Source organism: Poecilia formosa, unplaced genomic scaffold, assembly GCF_000485575.1.
Source record: "Poecilia formosa unplaced genomic scaffold, Poecilia_formosa-5.1.2 Scaffold61, whole genome shotgun sequence".
Taxonomy (NCBI): Eukaryota; Metazoa; Chordata; class Actinopteri; order Cyprinodontiformes; family Poeciliidae; genus Poecilia; species Poecilia formosa.
Genome location: NW_006800000.1, coordinates 1,881,852 through 1,906,634, shown reverse-complemented (window position 1 = coordinate 1,906,634; position 24,783 = coordinate 1,881,852). Strand labels below are relative to the sequence as shown.

Genomic DNA, 24,783 nt, shown 5'->3' with positions numbered 1-24,783 from the left:
TCTATAATTTTAAAAAGGAAAATTTCATTTGGGTATAATATAAAGAACATCCAGTGATTGACTCCTTATCTAACCAATTACATCGTTTAAAATTTTAAGGGAGATTTTTTTTTTATTTTTTAACCACTATAAAAAAATACTTACAAATAAACAATTTAGATATGTGTTGGAAAGTTTAATCATGTTCCACAGCATTTATAATAGCTTTCCAGCTCTAACATAAAGGTGAAGACTGTGTTCTGTTCAGATCTTGACCAAAGCTGGAGTTTGGGCTTAAACAGCAATTACTCATAATTTATCAAGAAAGAGATTAGGCAGCATATTAAGGGTTCCGAACGAATTATTTAACTAAACCATACTGAATGTTGTTTTATAGGCAACACAAATGTTGCACAAAAATTTGGTGTCAAGATTTTTTAAAATTTCTTTTCATAATCTATTCAGTTTGGGAATTTTCTTAAAGCTTTATTTTGCTATTTTAGATCCTGACGTCTTATCACATCCTGTTTTATGGTGATACGTTCTTGTCTAGCACTTAGATTTTTCTTTCTGAGAACTGAACACAGGTTAAGTTTTTTAAATCTGGGAATTTTCTTGCCATGGGTCCAAGATTTCGACGTTATGATCTTTGACCCACTTTACAATCAGTTTTGTTTTGACAATGTGCTCCACATGCCGGAAAGAACACAGATTATCTAGCTGTGCCTGGATTATTGTTCTTCAAGGACAGATTGATCCCAATCTTTATTAAAGGCAGGGTTTTGGGATAGAACAACACTCGTGGATTTTATCAGAATGCTTTAAAACTGGCACAACAAAGGTAGCTCTCTATGTTTCTCCAAGACAAAGGATTTTCCAGATGTCCCTCAGACCTGAAAGGACTCATCAGAGGAAGTGCCGTTACACAACTCTTCTGCTGTCCATTCTTGTACTTCTCGCAGGATTATGATACCACTTGAGTTATTCTTGAATAAAAACAAATTCTTCGCTGCCCTTCAGGTGCAATTTTCCAACAAGGGAAGCCATCAGAATGAAAAGTAATGATGGGTACACACTTGTTAGAAGTAATTAATATACACACATAAAAAGAAAACTCAATTAAGCACACCTGGGCCTCTTTTGTAGTAATTAGAAAAAATAAAATTAAAATAAGCTGCCACATTTACAAAACACACAACTATTTTTGCTGACCAAAGGTGTTGGCCACTTTTGTGGTTTAAAGAAAACTCAGTGTCTTTTGTGCTCTGAACATAGTATGAGTAAAAAACAAATCCCAACGTACACATGTAAACAAAAAACATCGTTATCTCGTTTCACTTTTATATATTCTGCTTTTTATCCCATTCTGTTTTTTCTATATTCTACCATTTTTAAGTTCTGGCACAGTTGAACAAAAATTGTGTGTGTGTATGTGTGTGTGTTTTGTTTTTTTATGGACTCAAAATCTCCCAGACACGTAAACGAAAAGTCCGTGATTGGAGAGTTTTGATCTCTGAGAAAACTGCAACCATCTTCTTTTCATTTTAAAAAAGTGATTTCCATCCAGCTGCGTCATCGTTTCCTGTGCAGTCCGCTTTTCCCAGTTCTCCCCCTCCTCTCACTCATTGGATGCAGTTATAGACGGAGAAGGTCGTTTTTCCCGCAGGAAAAAAAACAAAACACAAACGCAAATCAGTTTTCAGGCTGCACGAAGACAGAAAGCCACGCATCGTTGATGAAGAATGGATTATTAAGCAAACACCGCAACAACGCAGAAACACGGGTAAGTGTCTTTTTTTTTTCCATAAAGGCTGTTTAGGGAAGAAATCTAACGGAATCATCTATTCTTAAGAAAGTTTACTAAAGTTTTATTGTTTATTAAAAAAAGACACAAAAAATAACCGTATATCTTTTGACCGTGATTATATAATTTTTATCACCTTAAACTATGACTAAAGTCACAGTTACTGACTTTGGTCGATGCTGTCTGTGTTCTCCTCTTGTTGATGATGGTTTTTGTTGGAAAAATAGTTTCTAAGCTTTTGTCCTGCAATTGTCACGTTCAACCTACAGGGGGCAGTCAAGGGCTTTGAATGCGAAACAGGCAGTAATCGATGGCCTCTGCTCTCGTTTGTGTTTAGTTTGACTTCATGCCACAACAAACCACAGATCGATTTTTTCCCCCCCCTGTGAGTCAGTTTGGAAACTCTAACTTATACTGTCCCACAGACACGTACACGCACACACACACTGATTTACATCACCCCAGTACTTTGTCCTCACAATAAGTTCAAACCATGCTATCGTCTTAACCCTTGTGTCCAGAAATGGGGTCCAACCGACCTCACACACGTAAAACTTGTATTATTTTCCACAGCCCTCTCTACGTTTGCCTCAGTCCTCGCACGCACAAGGGTTGAGATTCAATTAAATATGCAAGAAAGAAAGACTCCTGTTTGGTCAGGTCTGGAGGAAACACATTTATTCACAATGTGCATTAATCCATAAAGTTGTTTTCAATCATTTCCGGATTGGTGTTGTGACATCTGGGAGATATTGAGATACACGCCAAATGCTAAATGCAGGTCATTGTATACAAGATTGGAACTCCAGCTAGTCAGAGGATTTAAAAAAAAAAAAAAAAAATAGAACCACATTATTATTTGTCAGTCAGGCTAATGCATGTTTAATCAAGCAACCACTAACGTGTTCTTTTAAGTGTTTTACTACCAATATCTTATTTCATTATTTTCTTTGAAGTGTATGTTTCACACTCTGATTTCTTAACTGGTACTGAAGTCGAACACTTTGAAGTAGAATAAATGGATATAAATCCAGCTGCATCTAAAGCAGATTTGTGTGCCCGTCTATGCTTGCGTACTAGGATGAATGTGTGGGTGAGTTTTATTTTAAATTAGCATGTGTCAAGTGGTGACAGATGACTAGATGGATAACCCTGAAAGCAGATTCCACTGTAGGCCATCAAGTGCCAAATGAGGTCTGCTAATAATCAAAACAGCCCACATTATTGTCTCTGAACAAGCACAAAGCAGAAATGGCAGCACTTTTCCTGCAGTGCATTCAGTCAGAATATAAAGAGAAAACAGCTGGCTGCCTTCTTGTGGAGCCAGCTGCTCTGCATAAGGCACTTTCAGCTGATAGCTGTAGTTTTAAAGAGGAGGAGATGTCTTCAATCCACAAGTTGCGTCTTCTCTCTCTCAGCGTTGACAAAATATGTCAACTTAATCTTGAAGTCAAAGAGCTGCCTCGGGCCTGTTTCTGACATGCGATATTGAGCTTAGATGGCAAAAGAAACTGAACTGAATCATGGATGAGATTGTTGGGTTATAAAACGGACTTTGGGTTCTTCAAACTTGTCCAGAAGCTAAAATATCAGGGATGAATTTTATTGTGTTTGTGGCAAAACACTGAAGAATATATAACATTTTTCTGATTATGTTTTCATTACCCTAGCAAGAAAAACTAAGATAAACTAATAAAAAAAGTTAAATCAAATAAACAGTACTACTTCAATACCCATAGTATTTCTGCTTCTACCTGAATAAGTTTGGATATTCCAGAGTTTCAGAGCATTTGGGCTACAGATACCAAGGCTCAGTCATGTTTCATTTCCAGTCTTAACTGACCAGTTAGCTTCAGGATCCCAGTCATGGCATATAGTAGCAGAAGATCAGAGATACTGTAAATGTCCAAACCAGAACATTATTCTGCAAGCAAGTCAGAGTTTAAATAAACAAAGAAATGCATCTAAGTGAGTGGAAATCACAACACTGGATGTAACAGAGCTCAACAGCAATATTCCTCTACTGAAAAAAAATAGCAACCAAAATTCCTTTGGCTATGTTGTAAAAATGATAAATTAACATTAAACATCTGCTCAGTTCTTTAACACTGACACATTTGCAGCACGTTGGCATTTTAAAAGCAATGAGAAGCTGAATGTCAGCAGCAAACCAGGGATAGGTGATATCACCAAACAATCCTAAACAATGACATTTGGGGGGGGGGGAAGCTAAAATAAACATCTAGAACTTCAAATCAAACTGCAACCAAACATGTTTTAAAGTTTTATTTTGCATCGGAATACTTCTAAAAAATAAAGAGGAAGCAAAGCAATCTGAAGCTGCACCAGACATGCCTGTGTGTTAAACAGCGAATGCCATAACAAGTTTAAGAGTACTTTGATGATTCCCGTTGGGTAGAAAAACCAATGTGTCGCTTTTGGATGCTCGGTGAAAGAATTTCACTGATGAGTGTACGATCAGGCTTTGATGCTCCAGTATAATGGAAGTCGAGGATGTGGTTTTTAATGAGAAGTCCAGATGGCTCAGCGATCGATGTAACAATGAAGCCGAGTACTGGTAAAACATACCCGCAAATAGAAGCCAGTTGCTCAGCCTTTTGTGCTCAGACGGTGAGATTTGAAGTGTTTTCAGGAAAGAAGGGCTTTATGAGACCTTGAAAGGTTTTGATGGGGTCTCTGAGAAATGCTTCCTGCTGACTCGACGCAACAAACCTCCATCACCACCATGAATGTCTGTGTTTTTGTGACTTCCTCTATCTCTGCAGGCTTATAGGATGACAAGACACTCATGCTTTTACCCAAAAGACTGACGCTTCACATTATGCTTGTTTTTGCTTTTTGATAGTATAAAGTGGACAGGCTGTCAGTCTTTTGCTGTGGTTGAAGCAAAAATGAAAAAGCTTCATTCATTTAAAAAATAAAATAAAATCTGAGTCAAAATGAAAACAGGATCTCACTAATTAAAGGGATCTGAGTGAATGCCAATATACTTTGCATAAATATCTTGTTTTGGTCTAAATGCTTTGAAAGAATCAGACCATTTTAATCACTGAGCAGCAGACTAAGGATTTTTGAAATTCATGCGGCTTTCTTGTGTTGCCTCATATAATTTGATTTAAAGGTTTGAGAAAATATATGAGCATTTTACTATTTAGATTTATGTGGTTTTATTCACTGGGTAGAGAGAGAGAGAGAGAGTTTGGTGGATAACAATTAAATTCCTTGTAAAAAAAAAAAGTATTATTCAACTTTACACCATTTCAACATTTGACTCATCTCAAAAAGAGTGCAAATTTATAGCAAATAATAAAACAGCACTTTTATTATTTACGTTGACTTAAAGAGAAATGCTTCAATGCTGCATCTGAATTAAGTACTTAAATTCCTTGTAATAAGATGACTGGCAGGTTTGAGCCTTTGTTTGCACGTGTGCACACACTCTGAGGGGCCCTCTGGGGCCCAGTGCAGCTGCACTGTGGGACACTGCAGTGGACGTAAAGCGCAGGTGCGCAGACACACCTGTTTCCTTTGTCATTAATATACTGAGGACTGAGAGAAAAGTCCTGGGACACCGTGCTTATTCGTCAAATGTTTAAAAGGATGTAAACTAGAAATTTTGTTTTAGCATTTCACATTTGTAAAAACAGACTTATACAAGTAAAATTGCGTGAAGTAAAATGTATTTGTAGCCACGTAGTTATATACCTGTGACATTTTGCCATATTTTTTGAGATGATGATGGTATTTGACCTTTATCTAGAAAACAATATATAGATTGGTAATATTCTTTGGTAAATCTGATGAACTGAAAATATAAAACAATTGCAAAGTAGTGTATTGTCAAAAAAACACAAAAGCTTGATCTTTTGATGTCTATGGTCTGGATCATTGACCATCAAAGAAACAATTATTGTAGCACGAAATGTAAGTAAGACGAGCATATTGACAGTCTTAAGCTTTAAATGACAGCAATAAAACAAATTTGTGAACCTTTTAGATGTATGTTTATATTTTGTTTGATGTTATTTAAGAGACAAGACAGTTTGTGCATGATGCAGAGAGATCTTATCTGGAGAAGCATACAAAGTGAGACAGAGAAAAAAATAAATAACTTTTACAAGGTTCCAAAGAGAGATAACTTTATCTTGTAAGAACTATGTTAATGCTATAGTTAAACCTACAATTGTCTTTATTTCATACAACTCTAATAATGTTTTATTTGACTGTATGTTGGATGTCTCTGAGCTCAGTCCGGTTGTGTTTGGGCAGCCTTTATGGCATTTTTCTCAGAGGTTCAGCCTTTTGCGCGGGAAGCATCATGGTTAATGATTATCAGAAACACACAATCACAAAAAAATGGGTGTTTTTACATTGCATCGATGTATAAAGAGAATCTTATTAGTAATGTGGATTAAGTAGATAGTTCAACAATTTGAAGGCTGATCAGATGTTTTGTTCCCAGAACACAGTTGGCACTCTTGCATTACCAGACATTAAGATAAATAAAAAATAAAAAAAAATGAAGCTAAGCTTGTAGAAAGATTATCTGTTTCACAACAAAGTGTCACAAGTCACGACATAGTGACAGTTTTGACAAATATGAAAGAAACATATTTTTTAAATAAAAATTACATAGTGGAGATTCAATGCTCTTGTGAATGACCTATACTCAAAACCACCAGTTTATCTGATGATTTAATTTCAAATGCTTGGCTCAACTATAATGTCCTTTAGGAATTGTTGAAAGACAAAAAAAAAACACTTAATGTGCAGACCTGATACTAAAAAAGGCAAGTATTAGACTGAAATTTGATATTGGTAAATACTTAATCCTAAATTACGTTGATCGGTGTTATAGAGACTTAAGAAAGAGTAGAATCCCCAAGTTCTGACAGCAATTTTTTGTTTAATTTGCATTTAAAAGTTAAAATTTCCAACTTTAAAGTCAGAAAAATCAACTGGATAGGGAACATCAGATGACATCAGCACGTGCTGTCTCTCCACCAGCGGCACATGCAACACTGCAAAATTGCCAAAATGACTCTATGGCAAATTCAGACATGCTGCTTTTGGTGAAGAACAGATGTGTTTTTTCCCACATCTGACACTGTAACAAAACCAGGTTGCCATTGTGTTTTCTTTTTTTTTGCGGGGGGGATCAAGTCAAAAAGTTCTGCTGTTCGAACCTGGGAACTTAGAGACACCATTTAGAGACAACGAATAGGCATCGCTTCTCCAGAATTTACACAGGTGCTTTATGTCATGATACATTATTCAGATGCTCTGTCTGCTCCAACCCAGCTTTACTCACCTGGATGCTGGATGTGTAGAGTGGATCTAATAGTAGGGCAATCTGACTCATTTTCAAATTATGTTAACGAATTATTATTTGAACATTTTGAAGCAGCGGTACACTGGATAGAGGAACTTTCCTCTCCAGATGGTCTGGTTATATTCCACGTATATGTAACCAAGACGATGAAATCAAAGTCAATGTAGCTGCCTTGACCTGCCTGACCATGCATTTACACCCAATACAACCCAATGGAAACAGAGGTACAGAAAAAGCGACACCAAATGGCACTTCTGGCATGAATTGTAACCCTGTATGACTGCAGGCTGGGATTATTCTTACACATTAATTTTTAGTGATTAGTCTTCCATTTTTGTCACTTTTGCATATCCCAACAAATGTCATAAAAAAAAAAACACAAACAAAAAAACTTTACATATAGATTGAAATTCAATTCCAAATTCAGGCCAGTTAGCATAAATTATATTTGGTGCATTCTCTCATCCCGACACGGCGACAGTGGACATTCTCACCTCTGGTGTACTGAAAGACACCTTTGTGCGCTGATGACTGCGGAATGCAACCCCGGTTTCATCCCATCATCAACCCTCAGCTCCTGAATATTCATCCGCACCGCTCAGCCCAGCAGAACAATAAACAAGGCGCAGAGGAGCTGAATGCCTGTCTGAAGGAGGAGGAGAGCATGCGGGGGGTGGGGGATAAATCCCAGGAAAACTGGGGGGCAAACAACCCGTTCCCATAGCAACAAGTCCTGCCTCTGCTTTCTGGAGCAGGCTGTGGGAGCAAAAGAGGGAAGGCTGGAAGTTTTTTTTTTCCTTCCTTTCCTTTTCTTTTCTTTTCTTTTCTTTTTTTTTCTCCCCCCGTTGCGTTTATCGGTTTGTGTTGGAAAGACATGAGACGGAGTTTACTGAGGAGGGCAGGTATCCGGAGCAGCCAGCCAAAAGTTTCTAGCAGACGAACGGGATTTAAGCGTCGCAACGGGATTATAATCTGGAAATGTCACCAGCAGTCATGGATGTAAGGAAAGAAACGGAGGTAAAGAAAGAAAGAAAGAAAAAAAACACACATGCTTTTTGAACCGTTACTGACGAGCTGCGGCAGGAAGTTTATCGCAGTTGATAAGACTGTAAAAGAAAAGTGTTTAAGTCACTTTAGGGTTGCAGAGAAGGTGTTTTAAATAGCTTTGTAAGGGTCGTTTAAGCTGTTCCCATGTGACCATATTTGGTCATCGATGTGTTGAAGTAGAACTATCTAAGCAGAAAGCTTCTTTATTCTCTCAGCTGACCCTTTGAATGGAGAAAAATGTCCCGACGGACACAAGCTGCTACTTTGTGGGCTGCAATTAGACCGAGCTATTATCGCATAAACACCCAAAACGTCAAAACAGCAGCAGCAGCAGCAGCAGATAAGGAGAGGAAAAAGACGGACTCCTCTGAACCTTTTTCATGTTGTACTTCAAACTTTGGGGGAAATGAGCAGAAAGTTGACAAAAGATGTGAATCTTAGCTTTGCATTTCGCTTTGTTTGATAAGATGGAATGTTGACATAGGACTTTCAGGCAAATTTCAGAGGGACTGCGGTGTATCGTAGCATTTCACAAAATAAAATAAAATGAATCAAAACAAATAAAATAATTGTAGGTATGACATGACATAATTGCATTATTTTCTGAAGAAAAGAGAAACGATTATTCATCATACTGCAAAAATAACACGTTCAGAATCACTGTTATAATATTAGCAAACAAAGCACGTTAAGTTTTGTTGTAATGTAGTAATTGTGCTGAATTTTACTTTAAAAAATTTTTTTTTTTACCAGTTTCAAAACAGCATTAAATATATGAGAGCTCTCTTGTAGTTTCAGTAACTAGAGTATTTGTTTCTAACTAAAACAACTAATTAAGCCTTTGTCAATCAAGAGAAATGTGTAATGACGTTTTTTTAGGTCAGCTGACCAGCAGTGTGCAGCAACATATGGGGGAGGGGCTTCTGTGCTACTCCATGTCAGAAATGGAGAAATGATTGTTCCTCCTACATGTTCTCTGACAAATCATTAAAAAGATGTGGAAACATCATGCTGGGAATGTTTTGTGGTTTGAGCCTTACTGTTTAAACCTCTGGTATGCCTTGATACCTTTAAATGGTCCGTGTCTACTTTATATAATAAATTCAATTAAGTTAGTTTAAAATGTGTAACAGATTTCATCTCAAGACTCGTTACAAGACAGTCAGATCCAGTTATTTTAGAGAAATACAACAAATTGAAGAAATTGTATAAAATCGACTGAATTCGTACCTTGTGAACATTTGGATATTTATATATTTACAGTGTTTGAGTAGTCACAATAACTCGAAGGCACAACATAAATTCAGATTCTGATTCTCTTTAAGTTCCCAATATATCTGTCAAGCTCAAAATTATAAGAAAAGCATCAATTCTGTTTGAATGAATATTTTTAAAACTTATTTATATATCATAATTTTTTAAACATTTATGGAATAAAACTAGGTAGGTCGATCTCTGTGTCTGTCCTGAATAGTCGTGTGCTGGTTTTTGGTATCAAGAAATACAACGGCTTTAGTAATCTACTGTTTTAAAACTGCAGAAATTTTCCATCATACTCTTCACTTGATGTAAGCTTCATTCACACAAATTTTCCATGACTATATAAAACAGAGTGACACAGCGGACCGTCTCCCTCACATATTGCTGCACCCTGCTAGTCAGTTGAATGAAAAAAAGGCCGCTTTACTTTTCCCCTCACTGTTCAGAAGTGTTCTGGTGTGAAAATAGAAACCGTGACGATGTGGAAACTAATGGAGCGCCACACATCACACTTATTCAGGCATGCTGTTTTAAAACTACAGATGAAAAGCTGGGAACATATCTATTAAGCAGTTGACTGCAGGCTTTAGTCAGACAGACAACCTGATTGATTACATGGCTGATATCTGGTTGTTATGTTTGGGGTTCTCTGTAAAGAGCAGAAGGGCAAAGCACTTTACTGTTCCTCACGAGGCAATTACTGCTAAGCGTAGGGATTTTGTCAATTAAAAGTAAAGTATGAATAAATATATGCAATGAATAAGAAATTTGTCAATCTGTTATATTGTTTTAGTAGGAGTATGAATAATTGGTCCTCGTCTGGTTTAAATAAACTCAATTACACAAAGTTACAAGGTTTTCATGTTAAAGTTTTCTCTTGGTATTTGTTATGCCACAGTGTTTTACTATATATATATATAATATATATGATAGTGTGTTAACACTTAAAGGAGAATAGTTCTTTCTGAGATTCTTGTTGCTTTTTGAGCATCCTGTCTCTTCTCGAGTTTGAGTTTTGCTAACAGATAGCCTTAACCCTTATGATCTTATCTTCTAACGCAAACCGTATGGCTCAGGCTGCTTTTCCTCCTCTTGAAACCCCCTCTCCATTGTGCAGGTCAAACAATGACCTTTTCCCTGTCGCAGGACTGTCAACACAAAACTATGGAGGAACTTCCTTCCCAATCCCTCCTTCAGTTTGGGAGGAGTAAGTCTGAACTATCAACAGATAATTCACTGTAAAAGCTTTCATCATCCCTGCCAGGTGCCGTTGACGTCATTCGCTGAGCTAATAGAGACAAAACAAAAACCTTGAGCCGTCATCATTACTTGAAGGGTTTTCGGCCACATAGCCATTAAGAAGGTTGGGTGCTTCTGTTACAAGTGGTCCTGACAGATTTTGCTTTGGCTTTGTGCAAATCACAAGACTTTCTCTTTAAACTTTACCCTTGCATTCAGCTGATTTTGTCAGCCACACAGAGAAAGCTTCCTTTCAAAGTAAGGAAAAAAAAATGTACTTGCACATTAGATAAGCGCTCACTTGAGCAGTTCACTCACATGGCTTAAAGTCACACAGCCATTTTCACATCTGTAATTCTGTTTCCCAGCGTTTCTTCCCCCTGCAGACGCAAATGACAGAACAGAGCAGTCTGATTGTATAGTCTGACTTGGACTAACAGGTCTGTCAGCTGCTGTGGGTCAGTTTTAAGTGCTTGGGTTAGGCAGGTTAACTAGTGTTGGTTAGTTTGCCGCACTGCGTTATGATTCTGAAATGACACGAGTCTTAATGTTGACTCCTCCGACCTCCGACATGTTGTTTTTCATTCATTTTTGCCGCTGCTTCAGAAACCGTAGGTTTGCCGTGAGCAGAAGGAAACAATGCAGCTACAGCGTGTTTCGACAATTTATGATCTCCCCCAGCTCTGTATATTGTGAGGATTATTGCTGTAATAAAAAACTCGTTCACTATGTCTCAATAAAATAACATTACACCATTAATGGTAACATTACTTTACAAAAGTTGATCTCCCTCAATTATTTGAGTACATCTGTACTCAAATAATTGAGAACAGAGCATCAACAAATTCTCTTGTTAGCATTTGTTGATGCTCATAATAAATAGTGCAATCTCTGAAATTACAAAAGCTTCTTTATAGAGAGCTGTAAAACATTCAGTTATAATGAACTGCTGGTGGTTTTATGTCATAAATCACCATATCTGACCTCTAAATGCTCAGTTTGAACATAAATAACATGAAATATATGTATATGTCAAATAAATCATGTGCATAATCATGTAAGCTCCCTTTGGCAGTAGAGATAAATTATTATAGTTGTTTTACAATTTCATGCAAAACAAGTCCTTATAACAACTTAAAGTTCTTGTTCAAGAAACCATACTACGTGACTCTATTCATGTGATGCACATCGCTTTCATCATTTTTCAGCATGACAACTATTGGTGTTGCACAATATGCTGACACTAAAAGAAACTTGAGGAAGAGAGAAAATATCAAGTAGAAATAATAATAATAATAATAATAATAATAATAATAATAAAGAAAAATAATGTCAAACATTTTAAATTCTTCTTCCTTCATCCTTTGCTCATTAACACCCGCTAATTTAACATCCCCATCAGATATAAACACATCATTATGGTATTTGTCAATTAAAAAAAACTTCAGAGAACCATGGTTTGTTAGCTGTTAGGTAAGCCATGAGTGACTGATGGACACTTACATTGAGGCTATTCTGGTATGTGCTTTACGTATCAACTCATGAGCTCTAGACAAGAGAAAGCCTCTTTGGTGGTCCAGTCTTTTCTGTAGTTTTTTTTTTTTTAAAACTCCCACTTTAAGATAGTGGTAAACAAAAGCACAAAGTCCAGACTCCTGTGTCAGAGGTCGAATCTGTGACAAATTTTTTAACCCTCCTGGTGCAGCTCAGAGGGACATAACTCTGTTTTTCGCATGCCTGCCTCTGCAGCTGTGCATGCTCATATCTAGGTTACACTGAAAGCCTCCTTCTCTTTTCCACACAGAGAAAATATGCAGTGATTAACCTGAAAAAAGGGGAAATGAACTGAGCTACTTTGTGGCAGCATGACAGACCATGAGGTGGTGTAATTGCGGTTGCAACAGCTGCTGAAATTTCTCTCTGTCGGCACAATTTGTGAGAATATATCAGCAGCAATCCACCAGTCTTTTTCACTTCGGATGGAAACATTGTGCCTTCACACTTTGCATTTAGCCTGCCATGTGTTTTGTTTAACGCCAAAAGGCTGAAGTTTTGTTCAAAAAAGAATGATTAAAATAATTCAATATGCCACTCGTGTGCTAATAACGCTTAATTTAGCCAGTGATTATTTTAATAACTGGCACCACAACTGGTCTTTCTGCAGTTACTGAAGCAGTGGTGCGGATAAGTGTGTGCGCTCTCCTCTGCCAGTGAGTTCTGGCATCTGGAGAGAGTTGAGAATTTACAGAGATTTTCACTCTTCCTTTCCCCCGTTGCCTTCTTGGCTGCCTGTGAGCTTTGCGGTGGTTTGAAAAACCTTGAAGTCAGGTTGCTGATCAGCAGAAATGAATGAGCAGGTCAACCAGAAAAGCAGAATACAGGGGAAAAAAGTAAAACTTCAGTATAAGGATGCTATTGTTTCCACTTCTGCTGGATGTTTTGGGTTCAAAATGCTCCTGACTGGAAAACTCTGATGAATAACGTTAATGAGACTTTGCAAAAAATGTAAAGATGACTTTAATTTGTTATACAGAGTCAACAGGCAATCGTGAGGCAGACACTGATTTTGTGCATACCTGTGTGCTTTCTGAATGACAGCAAAGCCCTTGGCATCAGCTTCATGTGTCCACGTCCCTCTCTCTCGCCTTCTGAAAACATTCTTTAATATTACAAGTGCAGCCGCGCTCTGATTGATGGAGCAAATATTAGCGCATTCCTAAGTGAGGCGGGCGAAGAGGACCGCCTATCAGAGGATCTGTCAAATGTGACAGGGCCAAGGACATGTGGACTGTCTTTAGAAGATATTTAACCAAACACTCTCTCTCTGACACACATACTGATAAGAAAAAAAAAAAAAGCACATACTTTTTAACCATTGCTGCTGCTCAAGGACAAACCAGCACAAAGAGTCTGTTTATTCCACGCATACAAAGCTACTGTCATTGTTTTATTGATTTCTTTATTTTTTTAGTACCAATTTTTTTTTTTTTAGAGTTAAATAATTTAATAGTAGGTGTTTGTTTTTGCTAACTATTTAAAAAAAATTAAACTTCTGCCTGACAGGCAGAGGAGTCAGTGAGGGAAAAAGGAAAGAAGTGGCTTTAATGGACAGTCACAATATATCAGCTTCTACCAGCTTCTTTGTGGACTACATGATATACCCAACCTGCCCACTATGTGACCTGACGCGCCACATTTGTGTCCTTTTAAAGGTACAAAGTAGAGATTCACAATCAGGATTTAACTTAGTGATTCCCGGTTTTCCTTAAGGGCCAGATGTTTGTGTTTAAGGACTAAACCACAGAGAAGCAAGTCTGTGGAAACTTTGTCTTAATGCTACAACTAACAACTATGAGATGACAACAAAAAAGTGGAAATTTCTGTTTGGTGCACCAGTCATTGGTTAAAGATGAGAATCAGTCAGGAGAAACCTTGATCTTCTCTGATCGGTAATCAGCAGCTTAATCTTAGAAAAATCCCATTTTTTCCCCCTCCTGTCACTAAATACATTAGAATGAAAAACTTCAACTATTCAGTTTGATTCAGATTAAAGTTAAGGACAGATGCTGTTTGTTATAATTGTTGTAATTCATACATTTTTTGTGGGATTTAAATCTTCTTGCTGCATCAAAGAACCTGCTGCACATTTGTATGCTTTTGTGTTGTGCTTGATAGAATAAGTCCGTCAGAATCAAAGTTACTAGTAATGGCGGAGCATTATTTTCGTAGTTGCAGACCAGAAATTGTACCAGTTCAAAGTTAGAAGCCAAAAGCGTTACCCCCCATTTGTAGTTAAAGTCCAACCATTTGGTAAATAGGAGAAAATATACAGATCTGAAGTGAACACTCAAATTATCTTGATAAAGTCACACAAAACCACATATTTTAAAAAACTTTTTACCTGCTTTCTGGGTCAGTTTTTGTTGCTTGTAATTTTCTGTTATCAGAGCTGCGAGCAGCTGTAAAATGCTCTGTCAGTCAGGGTATAAGCTGCTTAACAGATTTGTTGTTTTGACTGTTTTTACTCTACCAGAGAGGAAATTGGTGAAAAATGTCTGACCAAACCAATTAGAGGTTACTTTATGATGTAATCAATTGCATAAGAATAAACAAATAAAAAGGATACAGTAATCTGGCATCTCATCATGATATACGACTCAGCAAATGGGACAAAGTAAAATTCTCTCAGACTAGAACCGAACAGATTTGCTCGTCCTAAGACTTTTTCTGTCATAAGCTCTGGCAGGAAAAGTGGCAGGAATATTTAAAAAAATCTTGACCGGAAAGCAGCCCATGCCTAAATAAAAGCATAGAGCAGTTAGATGACTTCGTGCTAAGTTATTTTTTGCATCATGTCCTGTCTCAGGAAAGTCCGGCTACTCATATAGTTGTAATACCAACATGGACAATCTACCTGTTGTCTTCTTTAGAAGAAAGAAAAGGAAGAACAACACAGGAAGGTCCCTCTGTCAGAAAGACCTGCAGTTTACAGACCAACATGGCACACTTGGCTTGGCACCAACATGAACTAGATAATATGTTCGTACGCTAAGTAAAAAGACGCTTGAGGGTAGGATGCTGAACTCAGCAATACATTTCTTTCTCTGCAGCTTTAGGCAGTCGTTGATCAGTTTTCGCTCCGACATCTCAGGAGAAACTTTCTCTTATTAAATCTGGTTGAATGCACTTTAAAGGTACTCTGGAGGTTTCTCAGTAGTGCTTGTTTACAGCCGGTGATTTTGTGTAGGAAGATGGTATCAGCCCTCAGGAAGTCAGTTGGCTAACGCCTTGGTGTTTACAATGCAGGGTCCATCTTGGGTCCGTGTGACCCAATTCTCTTGTTGGGCCTTTTTCAGATGAGGAAAGCTGAAAAAGGGTGAATTTAGAAGTTTCTTTCAAATGAATCCATATGAATCAATGAATAAAAGTGGCTCCGATTAACAGCTTTATGTTTCAGAAAGTTGTGTTCTCTTCGTTTAGTAGCGTTATTTCAAGACAGAAGCTAGATTTTGAGCATGACATATGTTTTATAGGATTATATCAAATGTCATCCATAATTCTCTGCATAAAGGTCAACAATACTAATGTTGTCTTAACTGGTTATATATATATATATATATTTATATATTTATATTTCTTTTTGTGTTAAATTCTACAGCACCAACTACATCTCTCTCTCTGTTTATCCACACCATCTCTGCCCCATTCTGGTGCTGCATTTTATTTAAATTCTCTCAGTTCAGAGTCGCTGTGGTTCCTGGAGAAGATGAAAAGCTGGAGGTTTATGTTGTGCACAGAACAACATCAGTCTTTGTGTCCTAATGAAAAAATGATGCATGTTGTGCCCTTCCAGCTCAGTCCGCAGTCACAGGAAATAGCTGACAGCAGGAATGCTTATTCTCTCTCCTCATCTGTCTCTTCAGGAATCAGCTTCGGCCCTGGTTGGCTTGCTCCTTCATACAACAACTTCCTGTAAACAAGTCCTGCTGCCAAGCAGCCTCCTATCCTCCACCTCTGAACTCCGGAGGTCTCCGTTTGACCCCCTTCTGCATCAGAACAATTGCTTTGAGCCCACTTGTAAAAAGGTCCAAATTGTGTTTTTAGGAGCATTGGCCTTTAGTTTGAGGGGAGGCTTTAAGTAACTTTTGGTCTGATGAGAGATAAGGTCCAGGAAATGTTTCCTGCAAGGAACACGTCTTTACATTGTTTATGGTTTATTTGTTCTAAGGACCTCAGTTGGTATGAAACGAGAGGATGCTGGGCTGCAGGGAAACGATTGACTGACAGTTGATGAGAGAAGACTAAACACCAACAAAGTTATGCCCTCCTTTGTTTTACCTGCCATCCTAAGCAAACGTTGCACTGATGGTTTATCTGCTTCGCTGATGTTATAAATAGTTATCTTCTTGCGTCTTTTTTAAGCACAATAAGATGTTAACCTGTAGAACAAATCTGTCAGTTTTAGTTCTTACAGTGAGAATCAATGAGTCAATGACATTTTATCCAACCATCTGTGTATTACAGATGGGATATATATATGTACAACCTTTGACCCTGACTGGTCACAGGTTGAAAAAAATCTATTTAAGATGAATGTTTTTATTCCTTGCTGTTTGTGTAATTATTGGCTGGATTTTAGACTTATTTATTGCTTATTGCTTTTTCTTGTGCTGTATAGAGTTTTGTTTATGTGCCTCAAATGTTGTTGTTTTTATATAGATCCAAGTAGTATTTTCTGGTTATTTATTAACTGGGTTTTGTATATCACCTATCAATCTCTGGTTCAAAAATCACATTGTTTCCCCTTAAAAAGATGAGATATGGAATAGAAAAAATGCTCACGTCCTCACCTTTTTGCCTTTCCCTAAAGTGTAAAACATTCAGTTTGTTTTCTCTTTCTATGTGCATCAAATGACAAAAATCTGATTACAATGGTTTGGCTGAAGAGATCTTCACTGTTTTCTTTCCTTTCAGTTTACCTGTTTGTTCGTTTCTTACTCAGGCTTCATCTTTCAGTGTTGGAGGACGCATTGTCCTGTTCAGGTTGCAGTCAGTGCCATGTGTAGACAGCTTTTAGCGATGTTTCTCTGAGTTTATTGTGAAACCAAAAACCGCGTAAATGCTAGGATATTCACTTCACTGTTAGGATGACCGCTTAATGTTGTGGCTGATACATAAACTGAAAAACAGTCAAATTAATAAATGTTTCAGTAAACATTAACCATGTTTAATGTTTAATGGTTAATGTTAACCATTAAGCATGGTTAACATTAACCATGTTTAATGGTTAATGTTAAAGTGGTCAGTTTTAAAATACTGACCACTTATTATTTCCACCAATTTTGTCCCAGTGTTGATAAATGTTGTTAAAAATCTGTTTCATTGTCAGTTTAGCTTTGTTCGTTGGAAAAAAATATTAAGTAATCTGCTGGGTGTGGGGAGGTATGACGACTTTACCTGTTCAGACAGCTGAAACTCTGTGTTTGGTCCTGAGTCCTGGCTGTGGTTCAGAGGAATCTCGATCACCTGTTTTTTTTTTTTTGTTGTTGTTGATGGAAATAGGCATTAAAGTCCATTAGATGTCATTTATTTTTTTAGCTATGACTCTATGTTAACACTTAGTATGCAACACTTCAACAACTATGAAAACGAACTGAACGGAGTTTGCGAGTTTGATTTTGCTGACATGCCCTAATCCAACGCCTCATGTTCTTGCCTTGCAGGTGAGTGGAGGGTTTGCAGACAAACATGACTGCCAACAAGAACTCGAAGGCTGTGCCCCGAGCAGGAGGGGGTAAATGTGCGCGCGACGTCCCCGACAGGTCAGTGACATCTGGGACGGTTCGGGTTAGTCAACCCGCACTTCGAGTCATCTCGCTCTGTCTGCCAGCTCATTCATTTTCAAACAAGTCTTTCTATCTGGTATCAGGTTTGTGCTGGATTTTCTTTGGTTTATTTTATTTTTTTTATTGTTGAACTCCTGGGAAAAATAACCAAAGATTGTCAATCAAACCATCTGCAAGTGTGATCCTGTTTTGAGGACAAGGGCCCATCCATGTTTGAACTGTGAGTGCTGAGCTTGTGTTAGCATGTTGAAAGCTGACAGTGTCCTGCTCTAAAGGCAATTGTTATTAACATGTGAATCATTTAAACCAACCCAGTGGATTAGTAAGACAGGTTTTTTTTTTGGGAGGTGGGCGTGGGGGGGTTATTTTGATCAAGAATGATTGTTGTTGGAGCTAACAGCACTGCCGAGTGGATTGCTGCTCAGTTTCATTCAGTGGTGGTAAATGCTTCCCAGAAAACTTTAAGTATTTTACGGATGCTGATTTCTGTAATATCTGTGTTTGTCTGTTTCATTTTGTTTATGAGGCAAACACATAAACCTGCAGTACCAGGCATCATTTCTGTATCCTCCTCCTCGAAACCAAACTTACCGTATTTTCCGGACTATAAGGTGCACCCAAAAACCTTCAATTTCCTCAAAAACCGACAGTGCACCTTATAATCTGGTGCACCTTATGGACCAATATTGAGCCACAACAAGTCTAGCAACTACGGTAAACAGCCGCCGACTTCATTTTCGCCCATAGAAGAAGAAGCACGCGGTGCATGCTGGGATAGTTGTCAGAATGCTGGTTTGTTAATAAAGTTTGACTGACCTATCTACCTACCTATCGATCTGATAATCAGGTCGTCTGCAGGTCATTCTATGCGCCTTATAATGCGGTGGGCCTTATATATGAAAAAAAGTTTTAAAATAGTCCATTCATTGAAGGTGCGCCTTATAATCTGGTGCGCCTTATAGTGCGGAAAATACGGTAATTGCTATCTATCACAGTGATTTTAATCAGTATCTCTTTTTGGCTTTTCAAAAGTTTTCGGATGCTTTTGCTAGAACCAGCTCATACCTGAAGAGGTATGAGCTGATTTTATTTCTAGGCTTTTCCCACTACCTTTCTGATCCTTACAATCTTGTGTATTGTGTGCAAAAAAAAAGAGAAAATAAAAGTGTGAGTTTTAAAAATCAATAGGTGGCTAAATGTAATACAAAAACAGAAACCAGCAAACACCTGAGCGTTGCGTAATTTTATGTTAATCATAAATTCTCTGTCAACATTTCAGGATCTCATTGTCAGCTGTTTCCTCAGTCCCAATGTCCTTCATGTTTTAGGTTGATCCCTTCTGCCACACACCTGATTTACATGAGAAGGTATTTAAAACAGGCATCTGAAGAGGTAATGTTATTATTTGAGTCAGGTGTGGTGGAGCTGAGTCACATCCAAAGCATGAAGGACTGTGAGCGCTGCTGATCAGGATGAGAATCCTACAGTTTCTAATCCTCACATCGCCATACACCTGCAGCTTATTTCCATTACTTACCAGTAAGCAAACTGTTTTATACCCATGGACAAAACCTTTTCCCTATCAGTTAGTTTGTCCTTGTAACTAAGTATTTTTGATAAATTCCTGCAATGAATAAATCTTAAAAATAACCAACTCTTACCTATAATTTTACTTAATTTATATGTTACACCATATTTCAGTTCAATGTGGTTGTGATACCAGTTCAGCTACATTAATTCCCATTAATTATCAAAGATTTTGCTTCTTGCTCAACCCAAAATAACTCTAATATGTGGTAGATGTTGTTTACTGCAGGTACTTAACCAAATTACAGTAGACTTTGACCGTAAGGAACTTAGTAGTTAGTAGTAGTAGTCTATCTTTCTATGTACATACATAGTTTTCAATGTACGATATGTGATAAATGTACACATATCAGTAGAGCCTTACAGGTCCTTATGGGCTCACATTACACACATAATTATACGATTTCATGTGCTTGAAACATGGCAGAGACGTTCCTTGCAGCTGGATGTTTTGACAGATGCAGAGCACTTGCTTGTCTTGGAGGATGCTTCACAATATGTTCCTCTAAAATATGAAATTAACCCTGGATATTTTTCAGGCAAAAATTGTGCTGTGGCTTTTTGTGGACTCGGTGATCCTCTCCAATTAAAGCACGTATCCAGTGCAGGTTGGTAGTCTGAAGGTGTGTTTTAAGGTGAATAACTGTAAAAAGTAATAGGGAGAAATGTTTGTGGTGCCAAACCGCTCTGTTAAAACATGTTAAACAATTTGTTATAAGGTGTAAGAAATACACATTTCCCTTTCTGATTGAACTTTTCAAAGCCCTCAGACAGGAGTCGGATCCCGGGTTGTAAACAAATGAAGAAGTGACAAGCAGCTGGTGGATTGTGAACCCCAGCAGTAGCAGTGCTGGCTCTGTGAGCAGTCCGCGCTCCCTGTTCTGGTTAGCAACGGGATGTGGCTTGTGGTTTAGCATGCCCTGGAAGCCTGAGTTAAAGCCAAGGGCCAGGCTGTGACTGACGTTCAGCTCTTTGGGTAGAACTTTACGTGTGGCCGACCCAGCTGAAGCTGACAAAACTGGGATTATTATTCCTGCAAAAGCTGATTCACCTCACTAGGAACCCCTAAGAAAATATGGAAAAAGGAAAGAAATCAGCACATTTCTTTGTAAATGTTTCTAATTGTGAGGTCTTCATGTGGCAGCCCACATTTATTTTACAGCACTGGAAGTAAATCTTACTAAGCAAAGCCATGGTATGGCTGAATAAATCAACATCTGAAAAGAAGTCAGGTGTAAATCTATCTCTAGATCTTCTGTCAAATCAGCATTTTAGATTGAGGGCGCTCCAGTTGAAACAAGCGTATGAGGAGTACTGCCCAAAGGGTGTGAACCATCTGTAAATTTGCCTTAAAGTAGAGAAACATTTCTTCAATCTTTTAAATTGCCCATGAATGTTATTTTTTTTCCTTTGGTGTAAGTGAAAGGTGTTTAAAACATTTTCTTTGAACTTTTGCTACTTTTTACATTTTTTTTCCTGTCGATGCAGAGATCAGACTTTACCACATACATTCCAGTTTTCAAATTAACACATAAATTTAACAACGAATCAATGAATAAATATAAAAATAGCTTAACCCCTTAACATCAACCCAAAACCCCATGACTTGCATGAATACATGCAAGTCATGCATGTATCCAAGACATCTTTTGGCTCCTGATTCAACTCTGCTAGAATATTTTATTTCTTCAGGACATATCTTTCATAGTGTTCATCTGCTGTAGATTGATTTTTAGGCTTTTAGTTACAAATATGGTACCAGAAGGGAGTGACTAAGCAGACAAAGACCCCCCCCGCCCTCCTCCCAAAAAAACCTTCAGAAAGAATGAAAAACTGATCACTGGCTCCATTGTTGAGGACTGGAACAAAGTCTGGTTTATTTGAAGAAAATTCGAAAGAAAGGAATGATTTAAAACCTCTGCACATTGCTGAAGCTTTTTGAATAAACTATTTACTTGACGACAAAGCTTGCTGTAAACCATAAAAATTTGTATGTGGGAAAACAAAGAGATTTGCGCCTGAATTCGTCAACAACAGAGATGCTGCAGACTCCACAGAGAAAAGAGTTAAATATAGTGAAACAGTTGAATTTATTGTTTTCCCACTCCTGGAGACCATAAAGCTGAAAAATAATTATTTAAGCAAAGAGTTTTTCTTGAGAGATGATGATACGTTTGTTTTAGATGGGTAATCTGCTATGGTCGAAAGTATACGCTAAATCTAAAATAGAAATTACAAACAGAAAAAGTTAACTTGTTTTATTGGCATTGTGGATTATTTAGAATCCAAACAAAATGGCAAACTTAAGGACTTTTTCCTTAAGTTCTTAATTTAATATATTAAGGACTGGGAGAAGTCCAGTTAATATAACAGCTATTGCAGAAACACCTGAGCATTGTGTGACGATATATTGTTTACTTTTGCAAAGTGAAAACTGACTGTAGAAATCAGCAGATGATGATTCTCATGCTCCCTGGAAGGGATGTAAGATAAGTTTCATCCATCATGCTCCAAGCTTGCCGGCACAGAGCTGCTGTTGAGTCTCTCTCCAGCCTGGAGCAGAGAGAGTGAAATACGGGAAGGGCAGATAGGTGTGAAGCCAGATCTGTCCTAACCTGCACTGTTGGATCACAGTCAGCAGCCTTCAGCTTCCTCCTCCCAAGAGTCGTTATTCTAACCGAGACGGTGACATCAGATCTCCCGGTGCTTCACTTTCACAACTGTTAGTCAGCTTCCAGATAATCACAGGCTTTCTGGGAGTGTTGGAGTGTCCTGTGACTGTGTGGATACATGTCTTCCTAAAGGAGGTCTACAGCATGGGAAAACTTGTGTGAGACATTGGTAGAGTCCAGAATCACTTACTGTAGCTGCAGGGATTAGAAAAGGCTGTGAGAACCCGAGAGGCGCAGTCAGACTTTGCAGGTAAGGTGGCGTTCATAAATCTTCATTGCGCTTAATGCCTTCTGTGTGAGGTCTGCTGTGGATCTCTTCAAGAAATTTTTCAATTACCTGGAAAAATCCACAGTTTCATTTAAATGAAGTGTGTGTTTCCTTTGGCCTTTAGTTTTACTCTGATGCTGCCAAAGACTGAATACTTTCCTCTGGCTTTTCTGAGTTTGTGGCTTCAGGTTTTCGTGCCGGCTTTGATCCTGGAAAAGTTGTCCCATCTGTTCCACAGTCAGCTTCGTATTAAAGGGTTCAATAGACACGTTTGCAATCCCTATGTGTTGCCTCTTTTGGTTGATTAAAATCTGTAAGTGTGCTACATGGAGATGCAGCACACTTACCACCTGTTCAATAAATCAAAGTCTGTTCTACCCTTGTTATTTTGAAAAACATGGACTGTAACACATACAAAGTCGTTTGAGTGAACTTTCTTTTTATGAAAAATTAACTGTACCAAACATTGACTGTCAGAGAAAAATATTGTTTGTAATTCAAAGGATTTTGACATATGATTTTATAAATCAAAGCATTTCTATCTGTAATAACTGAAGGTGTTCATCGACTCTTGTTTGTTGATCCTTTGATCCAAAGTGATTACCTTTGTTTTTCACCTGAAGAAAATTTGGACACGTCCACATATTGACTTGTTTCAACCATCTGTTCATTACTTGAACTTGTTTCACACATGAAAGTTGTATTTTTCAGTGACATGTGAAACACAAGCAATTCACATGTAGAAATTAAATTGCATAGTAACCTAAAACATGTCAATTTCTTGTGTTTTAATCTACAAATGTGCCAAAGAACTGCTTGTTTAAGACGCGGGAATTTTCAGTTTTGAACCAATCTTATTATTCTAATTCTGTGTTTGACCTAGCATTCACTGGTCGTAGCCAGTCGTGAGAAAAATGGGTGTTTGCTTTCTTACTCTATCCTGTTTTAGGAGCCAGTCCACATCGCCGTTCCCAGCACTTTCTGCCAGCCAAGGGCAGAACCAGCAGCCTGTTCTTAGTGACGGAGAGACCAAACAGGCGAAGTACGTCAGGACTGACGGCAGGTTCCTGCTTCGAGCTGGATGGAGCAGCAAGACAGCTAGCCTGTGCAGCGGTGTCTCTCTCACAGGTGACACTGACCCCCAGGGCCGGCTCTCCAAATCGAAGAGCATCAGCTGCCTGGACAACAGACTCTCGATCTACAAGCCCCCGTTACAGACCAAGTCCTGTCAGGAGGACCAGGGGGTTCAGGAACAGAAGGAGAATCAAGGCGAAGTCCCTGCAGGAGAAGAACTCAACGGTAGGCCTCTGAGCTGGAGCACTATCTCTCTGGGATCTTCCTCAAATCAAGGTCACAAACGCACCCTTTCCCTCACCCACTCGGGAGCAGGCATCCCCCCCACCACAATCCGTAAAAAGATCTCAGAATGGGAGTGCAGGAGGGTGTCTCTGCCTAGGATGAGCCTGTGTCTGGATAAGCGAGGAGGGGAGATTGTTGGCGGTAGCGAGGGCTGCCCAAGTCTGCTCTCTTCTCCTTGCAGCGAGAAAACCTTTGATTTCAAGGGAGTCCGCAGGATGAGCACGGCTTTTTCTGAATGCTCCTATACAGGGACGGAGGATGACGAGGGAGTTTCAGACAAGGATGGCCTGGGTCGTTTCCAAAAAAGGAAAAGCAAGACGGAGTCTTCTGGAGGGTTTGTGCGTACCTTGTCTGCTCGTAAAGAGACGTCAGCGGTCCTAAACAGGATACAAAAGATAGAACAAGCCCTGAAGGAGAATCCCAGCCCTCCTCCTCCACGATATCTCAGTAACTGCTACGCTCCAGACAAGGCAAGGCAGAAGTCCTTTGTGATAGGTGATGACTTGGACAGCACATGCGCCAGTAAGCGCAGCAGCATCTGCTCTGTGGCCACAGAACCAGATACTATTTTGGTCTCTGATAAGCTTTCCAGGCTCAGACAAAGGTTTAGCGTGAGCTCAACCCGGTCCGAGAGCCCGGAACCGCAGAGTCAACAGACCTCTGTTGGCACACAAGTGAACCCCTTACCTAAACCCAAACGCACTTTTGAATATGACGCCAAACGGGACCAGAAGGACGTTTTGTCAGCTAATGGATTACCTCCGGACAGAACCTCAGAGTCTCCCCCACCCCTACCCTCCACTCCTGCACCAAGCACCACACGGACCACCAAGCATGAGGGGAGCAAGCCAGTGAGAATCCCGGACAGG

At 38.7% G+C, this 24,783-nt stretch overlaps 1 protein-coding gene across 2 annotated transcripts in view; it reads left to right on the top strand.

Moving 5' to 3' along the window:
* Positions 1–1,601: 1,601 nt before the first annotated feature.
* dennd2b (DENN domain containing 2B) overlaps positions 1,602–24,783 on the top strand; it is a 57,349-nt gene continuing 34,167 nt past the window's right edge. Inside the window, exons 1-3 of one of the 2 annotated variants that reach the window (XM_007554084.2) lie at positions 1,602–1,762; positions 17,906–18,004; positions 23,505–24,782. In XM_007554084.2, coding sequence (XP_007554146.1) covers positions 17,931–18,004; positions 23,505–24,782 — 1,352 coding nt within the window. In that variant the 5' untranslated portion in view covers positions 1,602–1,762; positions 17,906–17,930. Of the gene's footprint in view, positions 1,763–7,871; positions 8,154–17,905; positions 18,005–23,504; position 24,783 lie in introns of those variants that run through there. The other variant, XM_007554086.2, reaches the window with a different exon arrangement.